This window comes from Pseudomyrmex gracilis, unplaced genomic scaffold (genome assembly GCF_002006095.1).
Source record: "Pseudomyrmex gracilis isolate BER0280 unplaced genomic scaffold, ASM200609v1 scaffold_153, whole genome shotgun sequence".
NCBI lineage: Eukaryota > Metazoa > Arthropoda > Insecta > Hymenoptera > Formicidae > Pseudomyrmex > Pseudomyrmex gracilis.
In genome coordinates, this window is record NW_018020737.1 from 302,234 (window position 1) to 323,253 (window position 21,020).

Genomic DNA, 21,020 nt, shown 5'->3' on the forward strand with positions numbered 1-21,020 from the left:
AACAATGTAACTCATCTAAATCTTAATCGGAAATTATTTTTGATACGCTAAGATCTCTCTGGATAATTAATTAATAATCTCATGTTTGTAATGCGTGTAATTTAAGAAACATTATTTACGCCATTGTTTGCCGCTGGATTATGTCAAACGCGACGACGTAACAAATATATAATTACGCAACGAGTACACAGGTGTTTATTGATGTGTGGTAATGTATACATATGTGGTAAATGTGTTACATATGCAAGATTAGAATTACACTGAGTACAAGAGAGACGCGCGAAGTTACGTTATGATTTACAGTATTGGAAATGTCAATATAAGATTAACTTTCAAGCCAAAGGCCGACTTTTGCGTCGCGAGACACGCTATTGTCATTTTTTTTTTTTTTATTTTTAAAGAGTTAACAAACGTAACAAAGTTTCTTTATGCCGTGAAACATTATTACACGTTTTTTTTTTCACAAATTATCGTAGTGACTTGCATCTAATTTGAGTAAGTAATTGAGTTCTTACAGATGTGTTCTTTCATTATTCCGATATTATATTTATAGTTTCTTTGAAATCGTTAACCGAGTTTTTCTATTGTTACAATTCTTTATCAGATAAACGTTCATGATAATGAACTTTTTGAAGAGCGTTAATTCATTGATGCAAGCATGAATAACAACATTACGTTTATTAATTATTGCAAATTGAATTGCGCATAAATTAATAACGAATAAAATTGCAACTCGATTATTTATTTATGAATAAAACATTTTCATCACCGTATTCACGTAAATTATATAAAAAACCCATCTCGGGCAAATGTTACGGGGGAAATACGAGACGACTTTCTCTCTACGATTCTGGCAAAGTCAAGAATAGTGCAATCGTTTAAATTTTTTAAATGCAATTATGTAACAAAGATTATTTCTCTCGTAAGAAAACGAAATATTGAACTACGCTTCTCGTTTTCTCGCGCTGTAAAAACTCTTTTATTGACACATGCATATTAAGAAATATTGCCTTTTATAAATACACATGGGAATATTACTTCGACATGCACACTTAAAAATAGAAATAAATAAATACAAGTGTATGAAATGCAAATAAATGCAATCTAAATATAAATTTTATATATATTTATATATATACGTGTGTGTGTGTGTGTGTGTGTGTGTATGTGCGTAAGAAATTAAATATCTTTCAATAATAACATAATAATAAATTAATTAACATACAATAATATATAATAAGTACTAATTAATATATAATATATAATAAGTACTAATTAATATATAATAAGTACTACAATAATATATAAATTACTACAATAAAGTAATTAAACAAAAACTATCTCAGCATATAATAAAAATTATTCTTATCTAGACGCAAACAAAGCGAATAAATAAATAAAGCAATTAGACATACGCGACAAGAAATCTATATACGATTGCGAGATTAATCGATTAATGATTAATGAACAATGGAAAAAACACTAGCTGGGAGCGTAAACTTCTCGAGCTGACTCAACTCGAGATCGATCACGTTAGCTGTGAATGATCAATTGACCGGCAGATCTTTGTACATCTTGTAGATTAGTGCGTCAGCCGGTTTCTCGCTGAGCCCCTTGGTCGCCAGATCGTCGGCGAGCATCGCCGCGACTGCCTCGGCAGCCGTTAAACCTAAGCGAAGGAAAGTCCGTGAATGAAAGAGAGATTAACTGAGTTAATATCGCACAGGATCGGTTCGCGCTTACAGAAACCGTTAAAGAAAGCGCCACGACTTTTACCCGATGATCTTGGGCGCGCGATTGCATTACGCGCGTATTTCTTCTCGAAGCGACGATAAACGCGAATCTCAATCGGGAGGGAATCCATAACAATCGCGAAGAGAATCCACAATTGTTTCCCCTCGTTTTCCCCACGTCTTTCTCACGTCTCACACACACACACCTGTTACGTAATCGTCCGATAAGCGATATCGTCATATCGCGAGTCGCGCGACGCTACTTTCCACGAAAGAATTCGGTTTTTTACTCTGTCGCGTAATTACGGAAGAGTTGCTTGACAATCACGTAACAAATAAGACGTAAAGAAATCTTCGTGTGTGATTCCCCCGCCGGACTCTTGTAGTCAGTCTTCAATTTGTTTTAAAACTTCGACGATCGCTCAACGTTTGTTCGAGAAAAACAATTATTTTCAATCAAATATTATCGATGGAAAATTACAAAGTTTAAATAATTAATGTCTAATAAATTATAGAACGATGGGAAATTATAAAGTTTAAATATAATTAATGTCTAAGCAATTATAGAACGTAGTTTCTCGCAGTCGGACTATGAGCAATTCCGCACTAAGTGCCGGCAAGCGATGATCTTCGGGTGAAAAGTGTGAAGATAGTAGTTATTAACGTTAATAGAGTATTAACAATCACACAACCATTTTTAAAGTAACTCTCTGTCAGCAAAAGGAACACACCAGAGGGTTTTTTTTTTTTAAATTAAGATAATATTTTTTTAAAACAATTATGACTTAAGGCTCGTTGAAATTAAAACCAAGAAATATATAAGGCCTTACGGGCCGTTTCCAGGATGTTGAGCGAATGCAAATCCAGCATCCCGTATGAATTTAAGAATTGAGATTTCAATTAAAAAAATAATCACTTGTAAAAATTTACAAGTTGAATTAGTTACATGTGTATATATATATATATATAACTGTACGTGTATATATATATATAACGTTATATATATGTATATATAACTGTACGTGTATATATATATAACGTTATATATATATATGTATATATAATATTTTTATATATATATAATATGTACAGTTTCCGCTCAACATCCTGGAAACGGCTCGTAAGGCCTTATATATTTCCTAATATATATATATTTCTTAATATATATATATTTTTTTAATTAGGTTTAAACACAGTAGTAAAATATTCGCCGCATACTCACCCTGGTTGAGTATAACTCGCACCGGTCCCTTCTCGTTCATACCTTGAAGACTGATCTTCTGATCTTTGGCGGACAGTTTCGCCTTCGCGGCACGAACGATCATTAGCTCCTCGCCGGCTTTCTTCAGTTCCAGCGTGAAGTCGCCGACCACATCAGCTGTTAGGAAACGCACGATACAGGTATAATATTAATTTCTCTATTTACGTATACAATGTCGCAAGATTTCGTGTGCGCGCGTGAGTGTTTTCTTACTGAAGTTCCCGGCGAACAGGCCGTCGCCGCGTAGAGCTTCCTTTCCTACATTTCCCGTGAGAGTGTATTGAGACTTGACGCGGAGCAACGGCACGCGTATTTTCAAAATCACTCGCATCACGTCGTTCTAAGTGCAAATAAATGTTTTTTTTTTTTCCGTTTCAGTCTTTTCTCTATGCCAAGTCTATGGATTAATTAAAGTAAGAGAGATCCCGAGTCGAAATTTAGGGTCTACATTGAACCTCAATTTCTCTTTTTTTTTATGTAGGATTCTAGCCAAAGATCCTACTTTGACGCTGCTGTACGTCCGAAATTTCCTTTTTTCCTGCTAAAGTTTTAAAGTAGGGTTCAATTCTCAGATCAGGCTGCGCGTTGCAGGCTTTGATAGGCCCAAAATAGGCTCTGATAGACTCAAAGTAGGAGTAAGAAAAAAGTAGATGCTACTTTGACGCTGCTGTACGTCCGAAATTTCCTTTTTTCCTGCCAAAGTTTTAAAGTAGGGTTCAATTTTCAGATCAAGCTGCGCATTGCAGGCTCTGATAGGCTCAAAATAGACTCTGATAGGCTCAAAGTAGGAGTAAGAAAAACAGTAGATGCTACTTTGACGCTGCTATATACGTCCGAAATTTCCTTTTTTCAAAAATTCAGGTTCAATGTAGACGCTAAATTTCGACTCGGGATTTTTTCAATTAATTAATTTTACTTCAACATCTTCCTCCGTATGCGCCCGTTTCGTTCTCTGGGTGCTGTTGTTGATGTTTCGAGAAGCGTTGTAGCCATTCGTATCGTTCTCACCGAAGTGATAGAACAACGTCATGCCCTCCTCGAAGTATCCCTGCTGCTCCTGAAATGTTCTCGCGTATCTAGGCTGATCCTTCAATCGCTTGGTCTCGATCGCGGCTTTGACCATGTCGTTCTTCTTCCTCAAAGCCTCGCCTTCCGTGAGGTTGTACACGATGAATCTCGCGTTGTCGCGAATGTACTGCAACGTGAGGGTCTCAATTTGAAGACAGAAATCGAATTTTTTTTTTTTTTTTAAAAGCTCGAGAAACAAAAGAGAACGCGTATAAATACTTTCATGACATCGTCGATGCCGAACACTCGCCGATTCTCTCCGGAATCGGCGCCGAAGTTGCCAAAACGTTTCGAATTCTCGGCCTTGTCACCCGTGTAGATGATATCGATGAAACCAGGTCGCTCCGTAATTCCGTGAGTCGTTTTCGGTAACTTAACATTGCCCGAGGCTGCGAGATCCGAAGACTTCGGTTCTTCTCTGTTATACAAGGCAGGCGATCTCGCATCGGCTCGGTTTTTCAACCTAGTTTCAACTGTTTCCGACGCAGAAACCTGTTTCACAAATCGGCTTTGAAAGTTACCGAGTTAGATTGATTGAGAACTGCATACTATCGCACGATTTTAAAATGCACAGACTGTTTTTCTCGCGTAATATATGTATATATTGCAATACGAACTGATATAATTTACCGTGTAACGCAACAGAGTTTATATAATATAAGCGGAGAAAGAAAGAGATCGAGTTACACGCGAGCTTAATTTTATGCAAACGCTTTTCGAACCTCAACGTCCTCGTGGCGTCTGCCATTGGCATCTTGTCGCGATCCGTGTTGCCGGTTGTCTCTCAGACTCGTCTCTTCGTACCGCGCATTCTTCGAATCGTCGCAATCGATCGCGTCTTCGGTTCGCGAGTTTCCTCGATAATTCTGGAAGTCTCCCGTTCTCTGCTTCTCGTAAACGAGGGGCTGGACGTAAGTCGGGCGTTTGAAATTTTCAAATCTCTCAGAAGATCTCGTCTCGTGATCGCCCGACGTTTTAATAAAATCGCTTCTGTAAGCGCCGTCGGACGATGTATCGGGTCGGAAGAACTGTCGATCGTAATGCCGATTTTGCTCGAATATTCTGGAGTCCTGTTGATTCTGCCGCAATCGTCCGTCGAGACGATCCTGATAGCGCGAGGACGGTCTGAATACGTCGGCGCGAGTCCGCTGGCTTACGGATGAAACCACTGTTTCGAAATTTTCTTTCGGTTCTCTCGTTGCTGTGTGGAATCTGTACCCGACGGAATCCACGTCCCTGAGATCGCTGTAGCTCACGTAGCCGGTCTCGGATTCGCTCGGGTTGGACCTGAGCGCCCCGCGGATCACGTGGATGCTCTCCAGAACGGACTCGTTGAGACCGGCAATCTCCAAATTTCTCAGGATCATTCTGTACGTGGCGTTGCCCTCGGACTGGTCCACTTTGATCAGCGGTATCCTCAACGGATCGAGTTTGCCGATTTTCGTCAAACCTCCGGACACCGTCTTGTTCCAGAGCATTCGCGACATCTCCAGCAACGCGCATCTTGCGAGAGTCATCGTCGAGATTATCAGAAGCGCGTGAAAAACAGTCTTCTGCGATGTTCTCGCCATTTTGTCTCACGCAATTAATTAATTTGACAATTCTCTTTTACAAATTAAAATTCACAAATTTTTCGGGCAGTGAATTTTTCGTTGCGATAAGAATATCGATCTTGTGTTTTTGTTTAGAAAAAAAAAAAAATAAAAAATGTTTCGAGATGATCAATAAGGCACGTCGATCTTCCACACGTAGGTCGGCTTGTAGATCAACACGAGCACAATGGCGATGACGACAAGTATCAGCAAAAAGCACGTGACGATCACGCAGAACAGCATTTGGTTCAACATACGTTGCGTCTCGTCGGATGTGTGATTATTTCAAGCGACATCGTGACAAAGATTGATGAGGATTCGTTGCGATAATCGAAGAACAAGCACAATGTCTAAACGCACCGAGTTTGATCTATCGACTGCAAGTTGGCGATGCGCTCGCAAAAGGCTTTTATAAGCCGATCGTGTAAAGGACGCAGAGGATCTGGGCCACGGACGGATAGAGACCAAAGTGGCTCTTAGTTAGACGTCGATATGTACGATGCGCGCACGACGATTTATTCCTTAAATTCTTCGATTACACGATGATGTAATGGAGAGCAAGGTTCTTCGGACGACCTTCCGTCACAATTACGGCCAGAACCGTCGCAAATAGAAATTATCCCTCAAGCAACTCCAAATATATATTTTTTAGAGAAATAAAAAATCTCTTTCAAAGAATTATACAAAGAAGAGAAAATTACAATTGCAAATTTTGAGTTATTAGTTTTTTAATAACGAGAAATATATAAGGCCTTAGATACGAGCCATTCGCAGGATGTTTGAGCGGAAACTGTGCGTATATATATATACACCGAAAAAATTATATTCTCGTAAGTAGAAGATTTTATACTTAAAAAATCTTCTTAAAGATTTTAGATGATATTCTTCTGAAATTAAAAATATATTCTTAATTTAAGAATATAGTCTTTTTCGATAGTGAGATATATATATGTTAACATACAAAGATGTTTTTTCGGGTTTGAACCGCGTTAGTGTCATTTTTATACCGACGTTTCGTGAACATTACAGCTCACTTTATCAGGGTTTGAAGAGCAGCCTAATACTGTATCAGCCTGATACTGTATCAGCCTGATATATAACAGTATCAGGCTGAAACAGTATCAGGCTGATACAGTATCAGGCTGCTCTTCAAACCCTGATGAAGTGAGCTGTAATGTTCACGAAACGTCGGTATAAAAATGACACTAACGCGGTTCAAACCCGAAAAAACATCTTTGTATGTTAATACTACACACCGCGAAAGCATCAAATATCAAATATATATGTTTTTCTATAGAGGCTTTTTATATTCTAATCAGTATATATTCTTATCAATATTACTATTTAGAGGATTTTTTTCTTAAAATAAGAAACTCTTCTTGGCGCCTATTTTAGTATAAAATATACTTAAAGTAAGTGGGATATCCTCAAAACAAGAATACAATTTTTTCGGTGTATATATACACATGTAACGAATTCAACTTGTAAATTTTTACAAGTGAGTGTTTTTTGAATTGAAATCTCAAAGAATTGAGATTTCATGAGTGAGTGTTTTTTTAATTGAAATCTCAATTCTTTGAGATTTCTTTAATTATAAGAAGATTTTTTAAATTATAAAAAGAATTATAATTTATAGGTCTGTTTGACTTGTAGTATCTTACATGATTTGAGTTCAGATCGGCGTGAGCCAGATAGGTTTCTATCTATTTTAGAATTAATTAATTTTTGCACAAAAGGACTTGATTATTTAAATTATTTATCTAATATTATTTTGGCAGAGTAAGTGCATTAAATTTAGAATTTAATTATATATACGTTTGTATATAAGTAAAATAAGAAATCTCAAAGAATTGAGATTTCAATTAAAAAAACATTCACTTGTAAAAATTTACAAGTTGAATTCGTTACATGTATATATATATATATACACGCACAGTTTCCGTTTAAACATCCTGCAAATGGCTCGTAAGGCCTTATACAATTTCTTGTTATTAATTTCAACGAGCCTTAAGTCATAATTGTTTATTAATTTTTTGTTTCAATTTTTCATTCGTCAGTCGAAATTTAACGATATCGCGAAAACGAGTGCAAGTGCCGTTTCACGCTGAACAAGCATATTATAGTTGCCGCATAATAAAAATGGGAACGGCGAGGTTGTGTTTTAAAATTTGCATAATCGGCGACGTTTCGTCGATTCTTTCAATTTAAATTAATTGCTCAACATTGTTGGACGCAACGAGAATTGTTTCATTTCACGTGAGGAGTTCATTCACAATGCGTCTTAGCGCAGATTTAGTCGCGGTTTTAGTTTTAGTCACCGCCCTCGTGTCTTCTGCGGGATCTCGAGAAATTTGTAAGTAATATTGTTTTCTGTTTTTAAATAAAATATAAAAGCGTTTTATAATATAAAATATAATATAAAAATATTATTATATAATAGTTATATAATAGTTATTAGTTATATAATAAAAAAATATAAGCGTTTTATCAAATAAAAGCGTCTAACACCACTTGATCTGTTATATGTTTTTCACAAAACGTGTCTGTCGCATTGATGGCAAAATTCATATTGAATATTGTCGCAATTTCCAAAACGTTGCATATTCGTCGTTTTTTTTTCTCAGCGTCGTTTCTGAAGATATGTCACCGCAACGATCCGAATCTGAACGAGTGCGTAAGACGAAGCGTGGACTCGTTAAGACCGTATTTGAAGACGGGTATTGCGGAGCTGCACATACCGTCATGCGAGCCGCTTCACGTGCCGCGGATCGAGATCAATCAAATGTCCGGTCCGATTTCCATCGAGGCGGTGTACACCGACATCGAGATTCAAGGTGGAACGAATTTCATCTTGAAGAACATTAAGTAAGCTTAATAGCGATAGAAAAAAATCCAAAACTTTTCTCAAGCTCAAAAGTATTTTGATTCTAAAGATTAAAATAATTAAAAATAACTTTTTTGTGCCATAATTTGTCACAAATTCTTTTTAGATACTGTTTGTTATTTTACTTGACTTTATCTTTTGTCTGAAAATTGCCGTTTCTAGAATTGACGTCGATCGGAACCTCATCAAATTGAAACTGTACCTGCCGCGTCTCGAAATGACCTCGCGATACAACATGCACGGGAAGATCCTGATGTTGCCTGTAAGAGGGAACGGGGAGGCGTGCGGAAATTTCACAAACATCGACGCTCTGGTCACCGTTCAGGCCGAGCGTTACGAGTCCCGAAAAACCGGCAAGACCCATTTGCGCGTGACCGAATTCTATATGGACTTCGAGGTTGGACACGCGAATGTCAAGCTGAACGATCTGTTCAACGGCGACGGCACTTTGTCCACCGCCTTGAATCTGTTTCTGAACAACAACTGGAAGATTGTGCTGGCCGAAATCAAACCAGTTCTCGAAGAAACGGTTTCAGAACTCTTCAAGACGTTCGCGAACAAGATCTACGCCAAGTTCCCACTGGACACGTTGCTGCCGCCGTGAATACATTGTGCGTGCTGTATATATATAATTTTTTATTTATTTTTATACTGGCGTTTGTTTTATCTTATGTCTATTTTTTGTTTGTCTACGTGAAAGAATTGAATGAGATACCGATAATAAAGAACTTGCCCGAGTCGAAATTTAGCGTCTACATCGAACCTTAATTTTTGAGAAAAAAGGAAATTTCGGACTTATAGCAGCGTCAAAGTAGCATCTACTTTTTTTCTTACTTCTACTTTGAGCCTACACCGAAAAAATTGTATTCTTGTTTTGAGGATATCCCACTTACTTTAAGTATGTTTTATACTAAAATAGGCGCCAAGGAGAGTTTCTTATTTTAAGAGGAAAATCCTCTAAATAGTAATATTGATAAGAATATATACTGATTAGAATATAAAAAGCCTCTATAGAAAAACATATATATCACTATCGAAAAAGACTATATTCTTAAATAAAGAATATATTCTTAATTTAAATTAAGAATATATTCTTGATATTAAAATATCATATATTGATTATATTGAAATTATATAATATTATATTAAAATTATATAAACTATATTGAAATTAAGAATATATTCTTAATTTCAGAAGAATATCATCTAAAATCTTTAAGATTTTTTAAGTATAAAATCTTCTACTTACGAGAATATAATGTTTTCATTGTATCAGAGCTTTCAATGCGCAGTCTGATCTGAGAATTGAACCCGTACTTTAAAACTTTAGCAGGAAAAAAGGAAATTTCGGACACATAGCAGCGTCAAAGTAGAATCTAACTTTCTCTCTTACTTCTACGTAAAAAAAGAAAAATTGAGGTTCAATGTAGACGCTAAATTTCGACTCGGGATATTCTCGGCACAATTTTACAATCCCAACTGTATGAGATTCTGTTAAAATGCACAAGTTTCAAAATGCAAACTCAAATGGTTGATACGATCTTGTACAGAGCAGCGTAAAGTCGGTGCTTTTGCTCTACGGCGTGTCGCAAACAGCATCGATTGTTTAAATGCCATTTCGAGTGTGAGAACACTCGGATGTGGAAATTTGTGTATCCAGGTCATTTTTTGCAAATGCACATACATTCGTATTTCGCTTCGCAGACAGAACAAAATTCGACGCGAATTTGCACATTATATATCCAGCAATTACGCAGCGCGCAAGGTAAAGAAAAAACAATTAAGCAAAATTCAGCAAAAAAATTTAAAAGCAAGGAAACTTATTTTTTCAACTTTGTGCACAACTGTTAATTCGTATATTTCTGCGATTCAGAAGTTCCTTCGAACCGTCAGCCGTTACCGTAATCGCGTATATTCGATAATCATCTTTCAGGCTTTGTCAGAAGGTTCCGCGAGACGATGAAACACGGCGCCACATGCAAGATATCTGTGCCGAGCGATTTGTGCGGAAATACATTTTTATCATAATTACACACATTTTTTTTTTTTCAAACAAGCGCGATTCTTGTTCTTGAAACTTGATTTTATATGTACGTCATCTTATGCAAAAACTACACAGAAAAAAAAAGTTGCTTCAATTAAACTTGACGTCACGGGCTTGCCACAACAATAAATAGTTTATTCATTTTGCATATGCAATTAATTTAATGTCTAGATTCTTAGAGCAACTATCTGCTGTGTGTACAGTGCAATAATAATATTGATGTAGCATCAACAGAATATATATTTCAATTAAACTGATACTGTTGATTCAACCTCATTTTTTTTCTTTTTTTCCGTGTACTAATGGTGTTTGTTTCTAATCCCACGTCGCGCGCAATTCTGTCAACAGAATCTTCCTCCACTCTATAATTACGAGATTTTTTCGCAATCGTTTTAAGATCATTTTCAGTTGCCTCAACCCGTAATTGTGTTATTTTTCGCGCTGTATATTCACTTGTAAGAATGTGAAAAAAGTAAATAATACTAATATCATTTACACTTTTGGTATTAGCGATTTCCTCGAAGGTAATTATCTAACGTCAATAATGTAATATGACGCGGTATGAATATCGACGCATGTGAACGTTCATTGGTAAATTTCCAAGCGAGATATTAAGTATAGTTAACAGATAATTAAATGTTTTTTTCTTAATAATGAAACACTTTTTCTCGCTTCTTTTTTATAATCGTGTCTTTGATAATAATTAAATAGTTTCAATAATATGTTAAGGAATGCGTCGAATGCTTTTTGCACAATTAAGCTGTTGGTTTGTTTTTTATGTTAAACTGGATAGTGTTGCAGTTTTGAGTACCTAAGTCGTATTGTATATTGCCCTAGTTAATTCGAGAAGCGCAATGGTGAGGTTAAAATTTTTCAGAGAACAATGGAACATTAAATAGTCACGGTCAATCAGGTTTTTGACTGTTGCTGAATAAAAACGGTCTAATTGATTTTATTGTTTTCGCAGTTCAACGTGTATATGATCTTCAAACTATCGATCGAGCAACGATGATTCAAATAGAAAATTTACATAACATTTAGATATAAAATATTATTATTTAGATATAAAAAATTTAGATATAAAGTAATTATAATTTTTCTGTCTTCTTCTAACTTTAAATACAAGATACATATTGTTCTATGTACAGACAACTCGGTTTTTTTATGCGCTAATCAAATTACTGTCTATCCAAATAATAATTTATTCATATGACAAACCTAATTTTCTTACTTACTTCATATTTGTCTACATTATATTTTTGTAAGAAAAATCATTTCTTTTGTCATACTAAAACAGTCTTGTCATAGAGATTTTTTTCTCACTTAATTTATAGATAGTTTATAGATAGACAGATAATCATAAATGTTTTTGCAAGTAAGAAGAAAATTAATTGATGCCTGAGAAACATTTCAGAAAGTAACGTGCAAGCAGCAAAACAAAACGGAAATAATTATTTTTCTGTCTCTTTTATAAATACAAGATACATATTGTTCTATGTATAAACAACTCGATTTTTTATTCTCTAATCAAATCATCATTTTTGTTTATCTAAATTACTATTTATTCACATGACAAACATATTTTTTCACTTACTCGTCTACATTATTTATATCCTTGTAAGAAAAATCATTTGTCTTGTCATACTGAGAGAGTTTTTTTTTTTACCTAATTTATAGATGATTATAAAAAAATGTGTTTACAGATAAGAAACAGAACAAATTCAATTGAAGAAACATTTCAGAAAGTAACGAGCAATAAAACAAGACGAAGCGTTTCAAAGATCAGTTCTATTTTTCAATTCAATCATTCTACTCATCATATAAATAATAGCGTTTAACAAAGTTCAGTAGAACTTTGTATATCTATTATGCAAATTTCAATATCGTCGAGTATTTTTTTTTATAATGAGAAAGATGATGTGGAAAGAAGTAGTCGCGACTTCGGCGGCGAATAAGAAGTAAGTGCTTTCAGAGTAGGGGGTACCCCCGTGCATATAAGACAGAATATGAAGGGGTCCCGTTCTTAGTTTATCACAAAGTAGCCATCCAGGTGTCGGCGGTTTCGATCTTTCTTCTTCCCGTGTCTTCGATCCCACTTCTGATTTCTAAGTAACGCGCGATTATGTTCTTCGTTCGACTTCCGTGAAAAGAAAAGTTGTTTGATCATTTATAAACCACGATCGTCGATCAAAGTGCCTCGTAAAAAGTCATTTCTCTCTCGCGAGAAGACCGATCGATTTTCGTGATTATTTGTTTGCATTTTTGCAGACGATAGTCGGAACGAGAAAGTGACGAGTGTCATATTTCCTTCCAAGAAGAGAGAAGGATGTCGTCCGCAAGAATAAATCTCGTTTTGCTTCTGGGATTCTGCTGCGTTTTCTTGGTGTTCTGCGATGATCAGAACGTCACGGAGACCGCAACCGGGCTTAACGAACCGGAATTTGAAACTCGTAAGAATATCGCAAAATTAAAATAATAAGTTTCTTTAAATTCTGACAGTCACAGGCCGTGGCCTCAGCCTTGTTAAAAGATGGAAGATTAAACACGATTGAATTGTATTTATTATGCAGCTGATGACTTTGTTAGTCATCGACAGCGCGATGCCAATATTTATTAGTCACACGACGCTGCACCTTGTGCGCGCGCTAAACTTTGTTTCAATTCTCAACTGTGAGAAAAAAAAACAAGTAAAAAAATATAATTGTCTAAAAAAAACAAGATTTAACACTTGTGCCGATATTTGAAAATTTTTGACATTTCTATTTACATTGTATTGTTTACAAAAAAAATTTTTGACATTTCTATTTACATTGTATTGTAAACAATGTTGTATTGTTTACAATACAATGTTAATAGAAATGTCAAAAATTTGTTTTCTCCCATTGTATTGTTTACAATACAATGTGAACAAATTGTCATTCGTGATAATAATAATTTTACTTCTACAAGTGTAAGAAGAACTTCTTCAAAATAATTGCAATTTTAAGATACTATGCAATAGTTTATAAAAAAAAAAAAAGTTTAAAGTTTAAACCTAGTATGGAAAAGAAGCGATACTTTCTTGCACGCATTTCTGGAAAGAATTTGTTCGGTAATTACTAATATACAAAATTAAAAAATTAGCTGATTATCTTTCGAACCTTAATCTCTAGTTTTTCATTACTTAATTTTCTTATGAGCCTATAAATAGCACATTGAAAAAGAAATTAATATGAGATAATTATATAGTCGCGCGCGTAATCTCACGTCGCACTTTTATATTCGCATTTCCCGCCGAACATCTCGAGCGTATCTGCCTTTCCCTTTCGTCGCAACGCGAAAGAAAACAAACAATGATTGTAAGTGTGTGATTACGAGACGGAAGCTCGTTGTCTCGTTTGATTACACCAGCATATTTTCCGCGATCACGATTGCTCATATTCTATTGAGTTAACACACACAACAACTTTTTCATGTAACAATTCATAAGATAACAATGATACAATTAGTATACAACAATTTAACTGTGAGACAATACTGCAATTTGCTGCAACAGTAATTCAAAAATTGTGCAAATATTTTATTTGGAAACACATTTCAGAAAATTATTTCCCTAAATTTGCGAAAAAAAAAGTATCTCGATTAAAAAATCGCCATATTTTACCGTGTTAATCCTCGTTAATATTCTCGCTTTTTTTATTCTTTGTTTATTCGCTTCTCATTGTTCAACACTCTTAGTTCTTTGGCTCGTAACTGGTGCCAGACGGATTGACAAGCTAATTCACGTATCCAAACGCGACACGAAGGCGACACCGAACAACACACGCGCTCACATTGGCCCGCTCTTACCTCAATATAAATGTCTCGGAACGTGGCGTAACATTTCTCAGCATGGCGAAGGTTATGTCAGAGATTACGTAATTCCTGGTGTCGAGGATAGACGGTAATCGTTTGGAGAAAGTACCGGGTTAAAGGCAGCAACGACATGTACCAAGTACCGTCGATTCTCGGCTTCGTACGCTTTGCGATACCGAAGTGCGATTTGTCTTGAAGATGAATGTTGGAATCGAATTTACGCATTTAAAATAACACAGCTTTCTTTTTAAAAGAAGGAGAAAAGAGCTGACGTTTTCGCCTTATTCTAGTTATTTTCAGAAGAAAATACATTTTTAAAATATATCTGTCGCGCAAAATCGATTTTTGTACGCAAACTCCTCCAAATTCGAATTAATTCCACTATTTGTATTAAGCAAAGGGCTTCGTAAAATTTCTAATCGTTCTCCAAAGCTGAGATAATTGCAATTTGTAAGTGACACGCATGTTATATACGCGTAAGCCCGTTGAAAAAGTCACATTTTTTAATCTAGGTGGCAAATTATACTTGCGACATTGATAAAAAAAACTAAAATGCGATAGATTACCAACGTATAAATATATTATTTTAAAAAATGGAGAATTATCGACGGTCTAGTTGTCAAAATAAAAGCACGAAAAAATTGCAATATTTCCCGACTTGATTCATGAGATACGGTTAGGTAACAGCGACAATCGCTCTTCGCCACAACATATCTGGATCTTGACACGCCACTTTTTGCGTGATTTTTTCTCTCCGTCGTACTTGAAATTGCATTTAAACCTTTTTTTTTATTACTGTTTTAGTGTTGCTCTTTTTTTAGTACTGTACTTTTATGAATTGATCTTCATATTGAAATTGAAAAGTCATTTTACCACTTTTGTCTGCAAAATGACAGATTTGATTAGACGCGCGCAATGTTGCGAGTTCTGATATGCGTCTATCCGAATAAGTAGTTTATTCATGTGATGCGCCGACTACTAAAAGTTTATTGCATCGGCGACAAAAAGGAGTTTACGAACTCTTTGATAATAAAACTACTTATTTACTTCTATACATCAGTAAAATGCTGATAAACCAGAGTCTGAAGTATTATAGACGGTACTTTTCTACATCGTGGAATTAAACTTTTGAACGTACTGTCGCGCGATAAACATCTTAATTGTAAAACATTCTTCTCGAAAACAGAGTTGGAAAAATCAACGTGGAATTCATTAAAACTAGTTTCGTATTAGTTAACATAGTATCTTTTGAAATTTTGCTCTTGGATGTTTGCAACAGAAAATTATTGAGTTCTAACTCAATAATTTTCTTTTGCAAACATCCAAGAGCAAAATTTCAAGAGATACTATGTTGTTTTCCTTACACTTGTTGAAGTATAAAAAAAGAACGCCGAAGAAATCTTGTAACTTATCTTTTATTCTCTCTCATTGTCTTCCATCTCGCGCGGGAGTCTCGAGAGTGAAAGTGACGACGTAATATCTCGGTTGATGATGCGACAAGTGATCCAGATTCCTAAGCGAGACGTAACATCTTAAGCACAAAAAGACTACCGCGTCTACGTTTGACATAGATTTTAATTACGTAAAGGTCACGAGTTAGCGTGACCAGAGAAATGGTTTTTTTTTTTTTTACTTATGTCACTTTTCCCAATCGCGTCTCACTTCAGTTCTTTTTGTTTTATTAGAAATGTAGATGGACGTGTTAGAACGAGCATCTTAAAAGAGACAACAGTTTTATATACTCGACGCAAATCTCTCACATGTGATATATGCTTGTTAATGTAAAAAAATTAAAAAGAAGTATCATAAAATATTATAAAAATCAAGACGTCATATTTAATATTTTAAGACTTTAATATAGTCAAGACATCGGATTACAAAACTATATTCATAATATCAAGAGCTACTGTGATTAATATATAAGACATTGAGAGAGAATGACGCACACAAAAGTTATGTAATTTATTCAGTAAGATTTTTTTAAATGTATTTTATTGCTTAACTAAATACCTATTATTATACCTACTATTATACCTATTTATATTCCCGAGCCAATATTGAAATATTGAATATATGAATATATATATAGTCAATATACATGAATATATATTTTAACCTTCAGACCGTCCGCATTTTTTCACGTATTTTTTCTGCAATATTTGTATGCACATTGAGTTTATTATATTGCGTGAAGTGCCTTCGGTTTTACCTGGCTTTGATCAACGCCAGCCCGGCGAGGAATGGAAGTGAAAATTTATAAAATTTTCAAATCACTTTTGAAAAATAATGTTTCTAGAAGTCGCTAATTACGTTTATGAAGTCGAATATTTAAAACATTTTTCAATACATTTTTCAATACAGCATAGCATTATTACTAAGCTAATCATGTACAAATAAATTTTGTATCTTAGATTACGAATTCGAAAGCTAAACTATCCAACAACATATTTAGATTTTCTAAAGTATTTTTTTCTTCACAAATCAAGTCAGATGAAAGTGAATTCTTTTTTAAAATACTAGGTATAATATTAGTGTTCTCATAGCGATGCTACACGGTATTATAGGTCGGCGGTCTAAAGATTAATACTTCTTTCGACAGACATGAAATAATTAATTGTTGGCAAAAAATTTTTAACACTTGCTTGTTATGCATCGTATATATATATATAAATATATATACATATATTACGAAACATGTGTCTCTTGCGCACGTTGTTTAAAATAAAATCCAAATATTATCAAAAATAACGTATTAACAATTCGAACATTACAAATTCAAATGACTGTTTGATGTAAAATAAATAGTAAATTGTCAATAGAGAAGTTCTATGTATAAGACATAGAAAAACATAAAAACTTTTTGCGTCACTCAAATGATGGTTTTGATAAAATAAATGATACATTGTACGTAAACTAAATGCATAAATTGCAGGTAAAATAAATGATACGTTGTCAATAGAGAAATTTTATGTAAGAAAAAAACATATAAAAACGTGTTTTGCTTCATTTAAAAAAGCAATCGTAAATATTTCTTATTTCAACGTATATTTCTTGGATCTGAGGTAAAGTGGCATTGATCAATGGTTAGCCTTATGAGATCACCGAAGATAATTACGCAACAAAAAAAGCAGGAAAAGCGTGAAACACAGCGCGGAATAGATTTGTTTTCTCTCTTGAAACGCTTCATTATAACACATTAATCACTAATGTAAAACACGATCAGAAAAAATTAATGTTAAGCTACTTCTTTCAAATAGGAAATGGTTAATTACTTCTTAGTCACAGTTTTGTTCGATAGTTAGAGTGTAAACAAATAATAGTTGATAATAATATGCAGGATAATAACGCGAAGAATAATTGAAATCAGAAGACTTAATCGTGTCCTCGTTTTATATTAGCATTGAATAAATTTATATAACTTTGCATAAAACTTCATCAATTATACATAGTTATAAAAACAAATTGCAAATAATTTATCATTTTAACTTTATTATTGTAATTATCAGTTAATGATAATTAAAATATTATTTATAAGTACAATTATAATACAATTATGCAATGTTGCGTGAGAAATAATGAACAGTAGAAACAAACATATTAAATAAAAACTGATAAATAAGATAATCTCTCTCAACAAATGGAGACTACACTTTTCATGAAGCAATTTAAATGTTTAATTTATTTTATTAACGTAAGTAAAAAATAACAATAAAAATTACGACAACAAACTTGCGCGTCTTCAAAAGCGTCAGGTCAACATCCTGAGAAGTATGTAAATATATCATTTCGATCATTCGAAACACAGTATAAGAGAGAAAAATAAAATATACATATATTTAATCATAATAAATAAAATAAAAAAGACGTTTGTGAGGAAGATAAAATATCGGATGCGCGTTGACTGTAAAATTTCACGATTAATCAGTTGCTTAACACACTTGTGTTGTGTGTCATTACTATATTACCGTATTATTAATTATATAATGCTCGTGTTACATAATGCAATCGCTTACGCATCTCAACGAATTTTTTTTGCAGCCGAGTATCTACTACCATGCAGCAGGAAAGACCCAAAGATCGACTCTTGCTTTCTTAACACGCTTATGCATGTCAAGCCGTACTTAGTGAAAGGTGAGTATTAAACGCGCGTGTGTCATATATCGCGAGCAAATCGCGCGCGTTGTGATTCATCAAAATTGTCGAAGTATTTTACTGCTTGCAAAGTTGCAGGAAAATTTTCAAGCAATTTATAACCGGTTAACGCGATAGATACTTCGCGTTCTAATATATGTTATCACTTTTGCCACCATGATATTTTTTTTATTTTTTGCATCGCGTTTAATTTGCGGAACTAGTTTTTTTATAAAATTACAACCGTCCCGGCCACACAAATAAATTTTTGCATCGCGTTTAATTTGCGGAACTATAGTTTTATAAAATTACAACCGTCCCGGCACAAATAAATTGAGACCGTGACAAATTATCGAGGTATTTATGTGTATACTTACATTTATTTATCACGCAGCAAAAATCTAATTCACTTGAAAGAAATCGAAAAACACACACACACACAATTTTGTAATTAAATTTATGTAATACTGATTAAAATGCAACGCAAATCAATTAACGAAGTGTCTTCTGCGAGTATAGAAAGAATACCGTCAACTACCGATTGTTACATAAAGCGCACATTCTAATGTCGTAAGCGCGTGCCGTAAACTTTCGTCGGAACTTGCTTGGTAAGTATCGCGAAAATTTGTACAATGATTTACAATGGCGCTTTATGTAACGACAAACATTGAGAGTCGGAAACTAAGACCTCGTATTATTACGGCATCGTTTCTCACGTGGTTGCAAAATTTCGTACAGCCAATCCGCGCGCGTCGTTTTGTTTATCACGCGACTGTTCAACATTTGAATTGCGATTTATATAAACCAGATCTGGCTGTTTGGTTTCCCACAAGAAACTCTCGAAGTTCAGTTTTTATTTCTAATCTAAAAAAGAAAGAAAACATCGTTTCTTTCCGCGAACAGCTTATTTTCTCTATTCTTTGTTCAATCTTTCCTTTCTGTTTCTTGTAACACACATATCTCTGCTACTTGTAGGCTAAAAATAACTTTCAATACGATTGAGATAAAACTGAATAATTAGAATGAGACTTCAGAACTAAGAACAACACACACTTAATATACGGCGTAAACGAGGGTCAAGATGTAGAATTACATTACAAAATTTTTTAATCAAACATTGAAATTAACATAAACATTTTTTTTCACAGGTATTCCAGAATTGGATTTACCTCCGATCGAGCCGCTTACAGTACCGGAAGTGAAGATGGAAAACGGTCAGGGTCCGGTGCGCATCGTGGCGTATTTCGGCAACGTTACCGTGATGGGACTTAGCAATTACACCGTTCACAAAGTGCGAATGAATATAACAGCTTACAGATTCGATATTTACTTATCGATTCCCAAACTGGAGCTTCAGGGCAAGTATGATATCAACGGTAACATCTTACTATTCCCCATACAAAGCCAGGGAGATTTCACGGCGGTATTCGGTAAATATAAAAACATACCAAAATAAATTGCTAGATTACATAAAAATGACAAGTGTTTTAATTTACATATATATATTTCCGTTTAGACGACATGAACCTGGTGATTCGCACTCAAGGTGTGGAAGAGGTGAAGAACGGCGTGCGTTACATGATATTCAATCGGGTGCTGATTAACTTTGAACTCAGCCGGGCAAAATTCCGCATAATGGACAAACAGAACGGCGACAACGTGCTTGGCCAGGCGCTAAATCAATTTCTGAATCAGAACGCCAAAGAGATAATCGAGGAGTTGAAACCGGCGGCGAATCTCAGCATCTCCAAAGTGTTAAAAACTTTCATGAACATGGCTTTCAGCAAAAGACCGCTTAATGTCTGGATGCACGACATGTAATGGTATTTTTTTTTTTTTTTTTTTTTTATTATGTGTAACAATATAAAGTACAAAACGTGCACATGTATACAGGAAAAAAACAAAAAAAAACTAATTGCGAGTACACGATATTAAAATAGTAAAATAGTATTACAAGCGCGAGTAGCGGAAGTAACGTGTGAAGATTTCTTTGCGATGTGAGTTTTTCTCCGAATACGATCACGCGTCGAAAAAAAACTTAATTAAAAGTTGCGTTTGTTACAACACTAACAGATTTTAATTTAGTGTAAAGCAAATTGAAAATATTTAATTTTATATCGAAAAAACGTCATATTGCGATCTTCGTAGCTTTAAATTTGTTACTTCTACGTAGCTTTAAAATCTATGTTACATTTTTGTTTGTTTGATGATGACGGTAGTACGAAGTCGAGCGCGAAAAAATTATACGTTATAATTCTAGATATAGATATACAGTAGTATATACTTTGTAAATTTTAAAATTGAATTGCAACTGATAAACAAGTTTCACAGGAAGACAGAACAAAGTTGTATTGAAAACATGTATTTGAAGATACGTAAATATGTAATCCATTAGAATTTCTAACGACTTCGATAAGACCTATCTCCTAGAAAGATAAGATCGGTGCGTAATCACAAGAACAACAAAAAAAGT

At 34.5% G+C, this 21,020-nt stretch overlaps 3 protein-coding genes across 4 annotated transcripts; 2 read left to right on the top strand and 1 right to left on the bottom strand.

Moving 5' to 3' along the window:
* Positions 1–1,353: 1,353 nt before the first annotated feature.
* Positions 1,354–5,633, bottom strand: LOC109857274. Its single transcript, XM_020433433.1, has 6 exons — positions 4,785–5,633; positions 4,282–4,554; positions 3,911–4,189; positions 3,208–3,334; positions 2,956–3,111; positions 1,354–1,669 (listed from the first exon to the last, which is right to left on the bottom strand). The coding sequence occupies exons 1-6, from the start codon at positions 5,631–5,633 to the stop codon at positions 1,548–1,550; spliced, it is 1,806 nt and encodes a 601-aa protein (XP_020289022.1). The 3' UTR covers positions 1,354–1,547.
* A 2,264-nt stretch (positions 5,634–7,897) lies between these two features.
* Positions 7,898–9,338, top strand: LOC109857264 (protein takeout-like). The gene is made up of 3 exons (XM_020433418.1): positions 7,898–8,007; positions 8,279–8,519; positions 8,701–9,338. Exons 1-3 carry the CDS (start codon positions 7,929–7,931, stop codon positions 9,140–9,142), a joined length of 762 nt encoding a protein of 253 aa, XP_020289007.1. The 5' UTR covers positions 7,898–7,928; the 3' UTR covers positions 9,143–9,338.
* Positions 9,339–12,595: 3,257 nt separating this feature from the next.
* LOC109857263 (protein takeout-like) lies at positions 12,596–20,448 on the top strand. 2 transcript variants are annotated; one of them, XM_020433417.1, is made up of 5 exons: positions 12,596–12,691; positions 12,851–13,032; positions 18,455–18,547; positions 19,696–19,977; positions 20,064–20,448. In XM_020433417.1, the coding sequence occupies exons 2-5, from the start codon at positions 12,909–12,911 to the stop codon at positions 20,366–20,368; spliced, it is 804 nt and encodes a 267-aa protein (XP_020289006.1). In that variant the 5' UTR covers positions 12,596–12,691; positions 12,851–12,908; the 3' UTR covers positions 20,369–20,448. The 2 variants fall into 2 exon arrangements, with proteins under 2 accessions (XP_020289006.1, XP_020289005.1); XM_020433416.1 differs by having other exon boundaries at positions 12,598–13,032.
* Positions 20,449–21,020: the final 572 nt, after the last annotated feature.

Coding starts and splice junctions, on each gene's coding strand:
- LOC109857263 (XM_020433417.1), top strand. CDS start 12,909: ATGTCGTCCGCAAGAATAAATCTCGTTTTGCTTCTGGGATTCTGCTGC. Junction 13,033..18,454: donor CGAACCGGAATTTGAAACTC/GTAAGAATATCG, acceptor TTTTTTTTGCAG/CCGAGTATCTACTACCATGC. Junction 18,548..19,695: donor CAAGCCGTACTTAGTGAAAG/GTGAGTATTAAA, acceptor TTTTTTTCACAG/GTATTCCAGAATTGGATTTA.
- LOC109857274 (XM_020433433.1), bottom strand. CDS start 5,633: ATGGCGAGAACATCGCAGAAGACTGTTTTTCACGCGCTTCTGATAATC. Junction 3,335..3,910: donor ATACGGAGGAAGATGTTGAA/GTAAAATTAATT, acceptor ATTTGCACTTAG/AACGACGTGATGCGAGTGAT. Junction 1,670..2,955: donor GCGAGTTATACTCAACCAGG/GTGAGTATGCGG, acceptor TCCTTCGCTTAG/GTTTAACGGCTGCCGAGGCA.
- LOC109857264 (XM_020433418.1), top strand. CDS start 7,929: ATGCGTCTTAGCGCAGATTTAGTCGCGGTTTTAGTTTTAGTCACCGCC. Junction 8,008..8,278: donor TGCGGGATCTCGAGAAATTT/GTAAGTAATATT, acceptor TTTTTTTCTCAG/CGTCGTTTCTGAAGATATGT. Junction 8,520..8,700: donor TTCATCTTGAAGAACATTAA/GTAAGCTTAATA, acceptor TGCCGTTTCTAG/AATTGACGTCGATCGGAACC.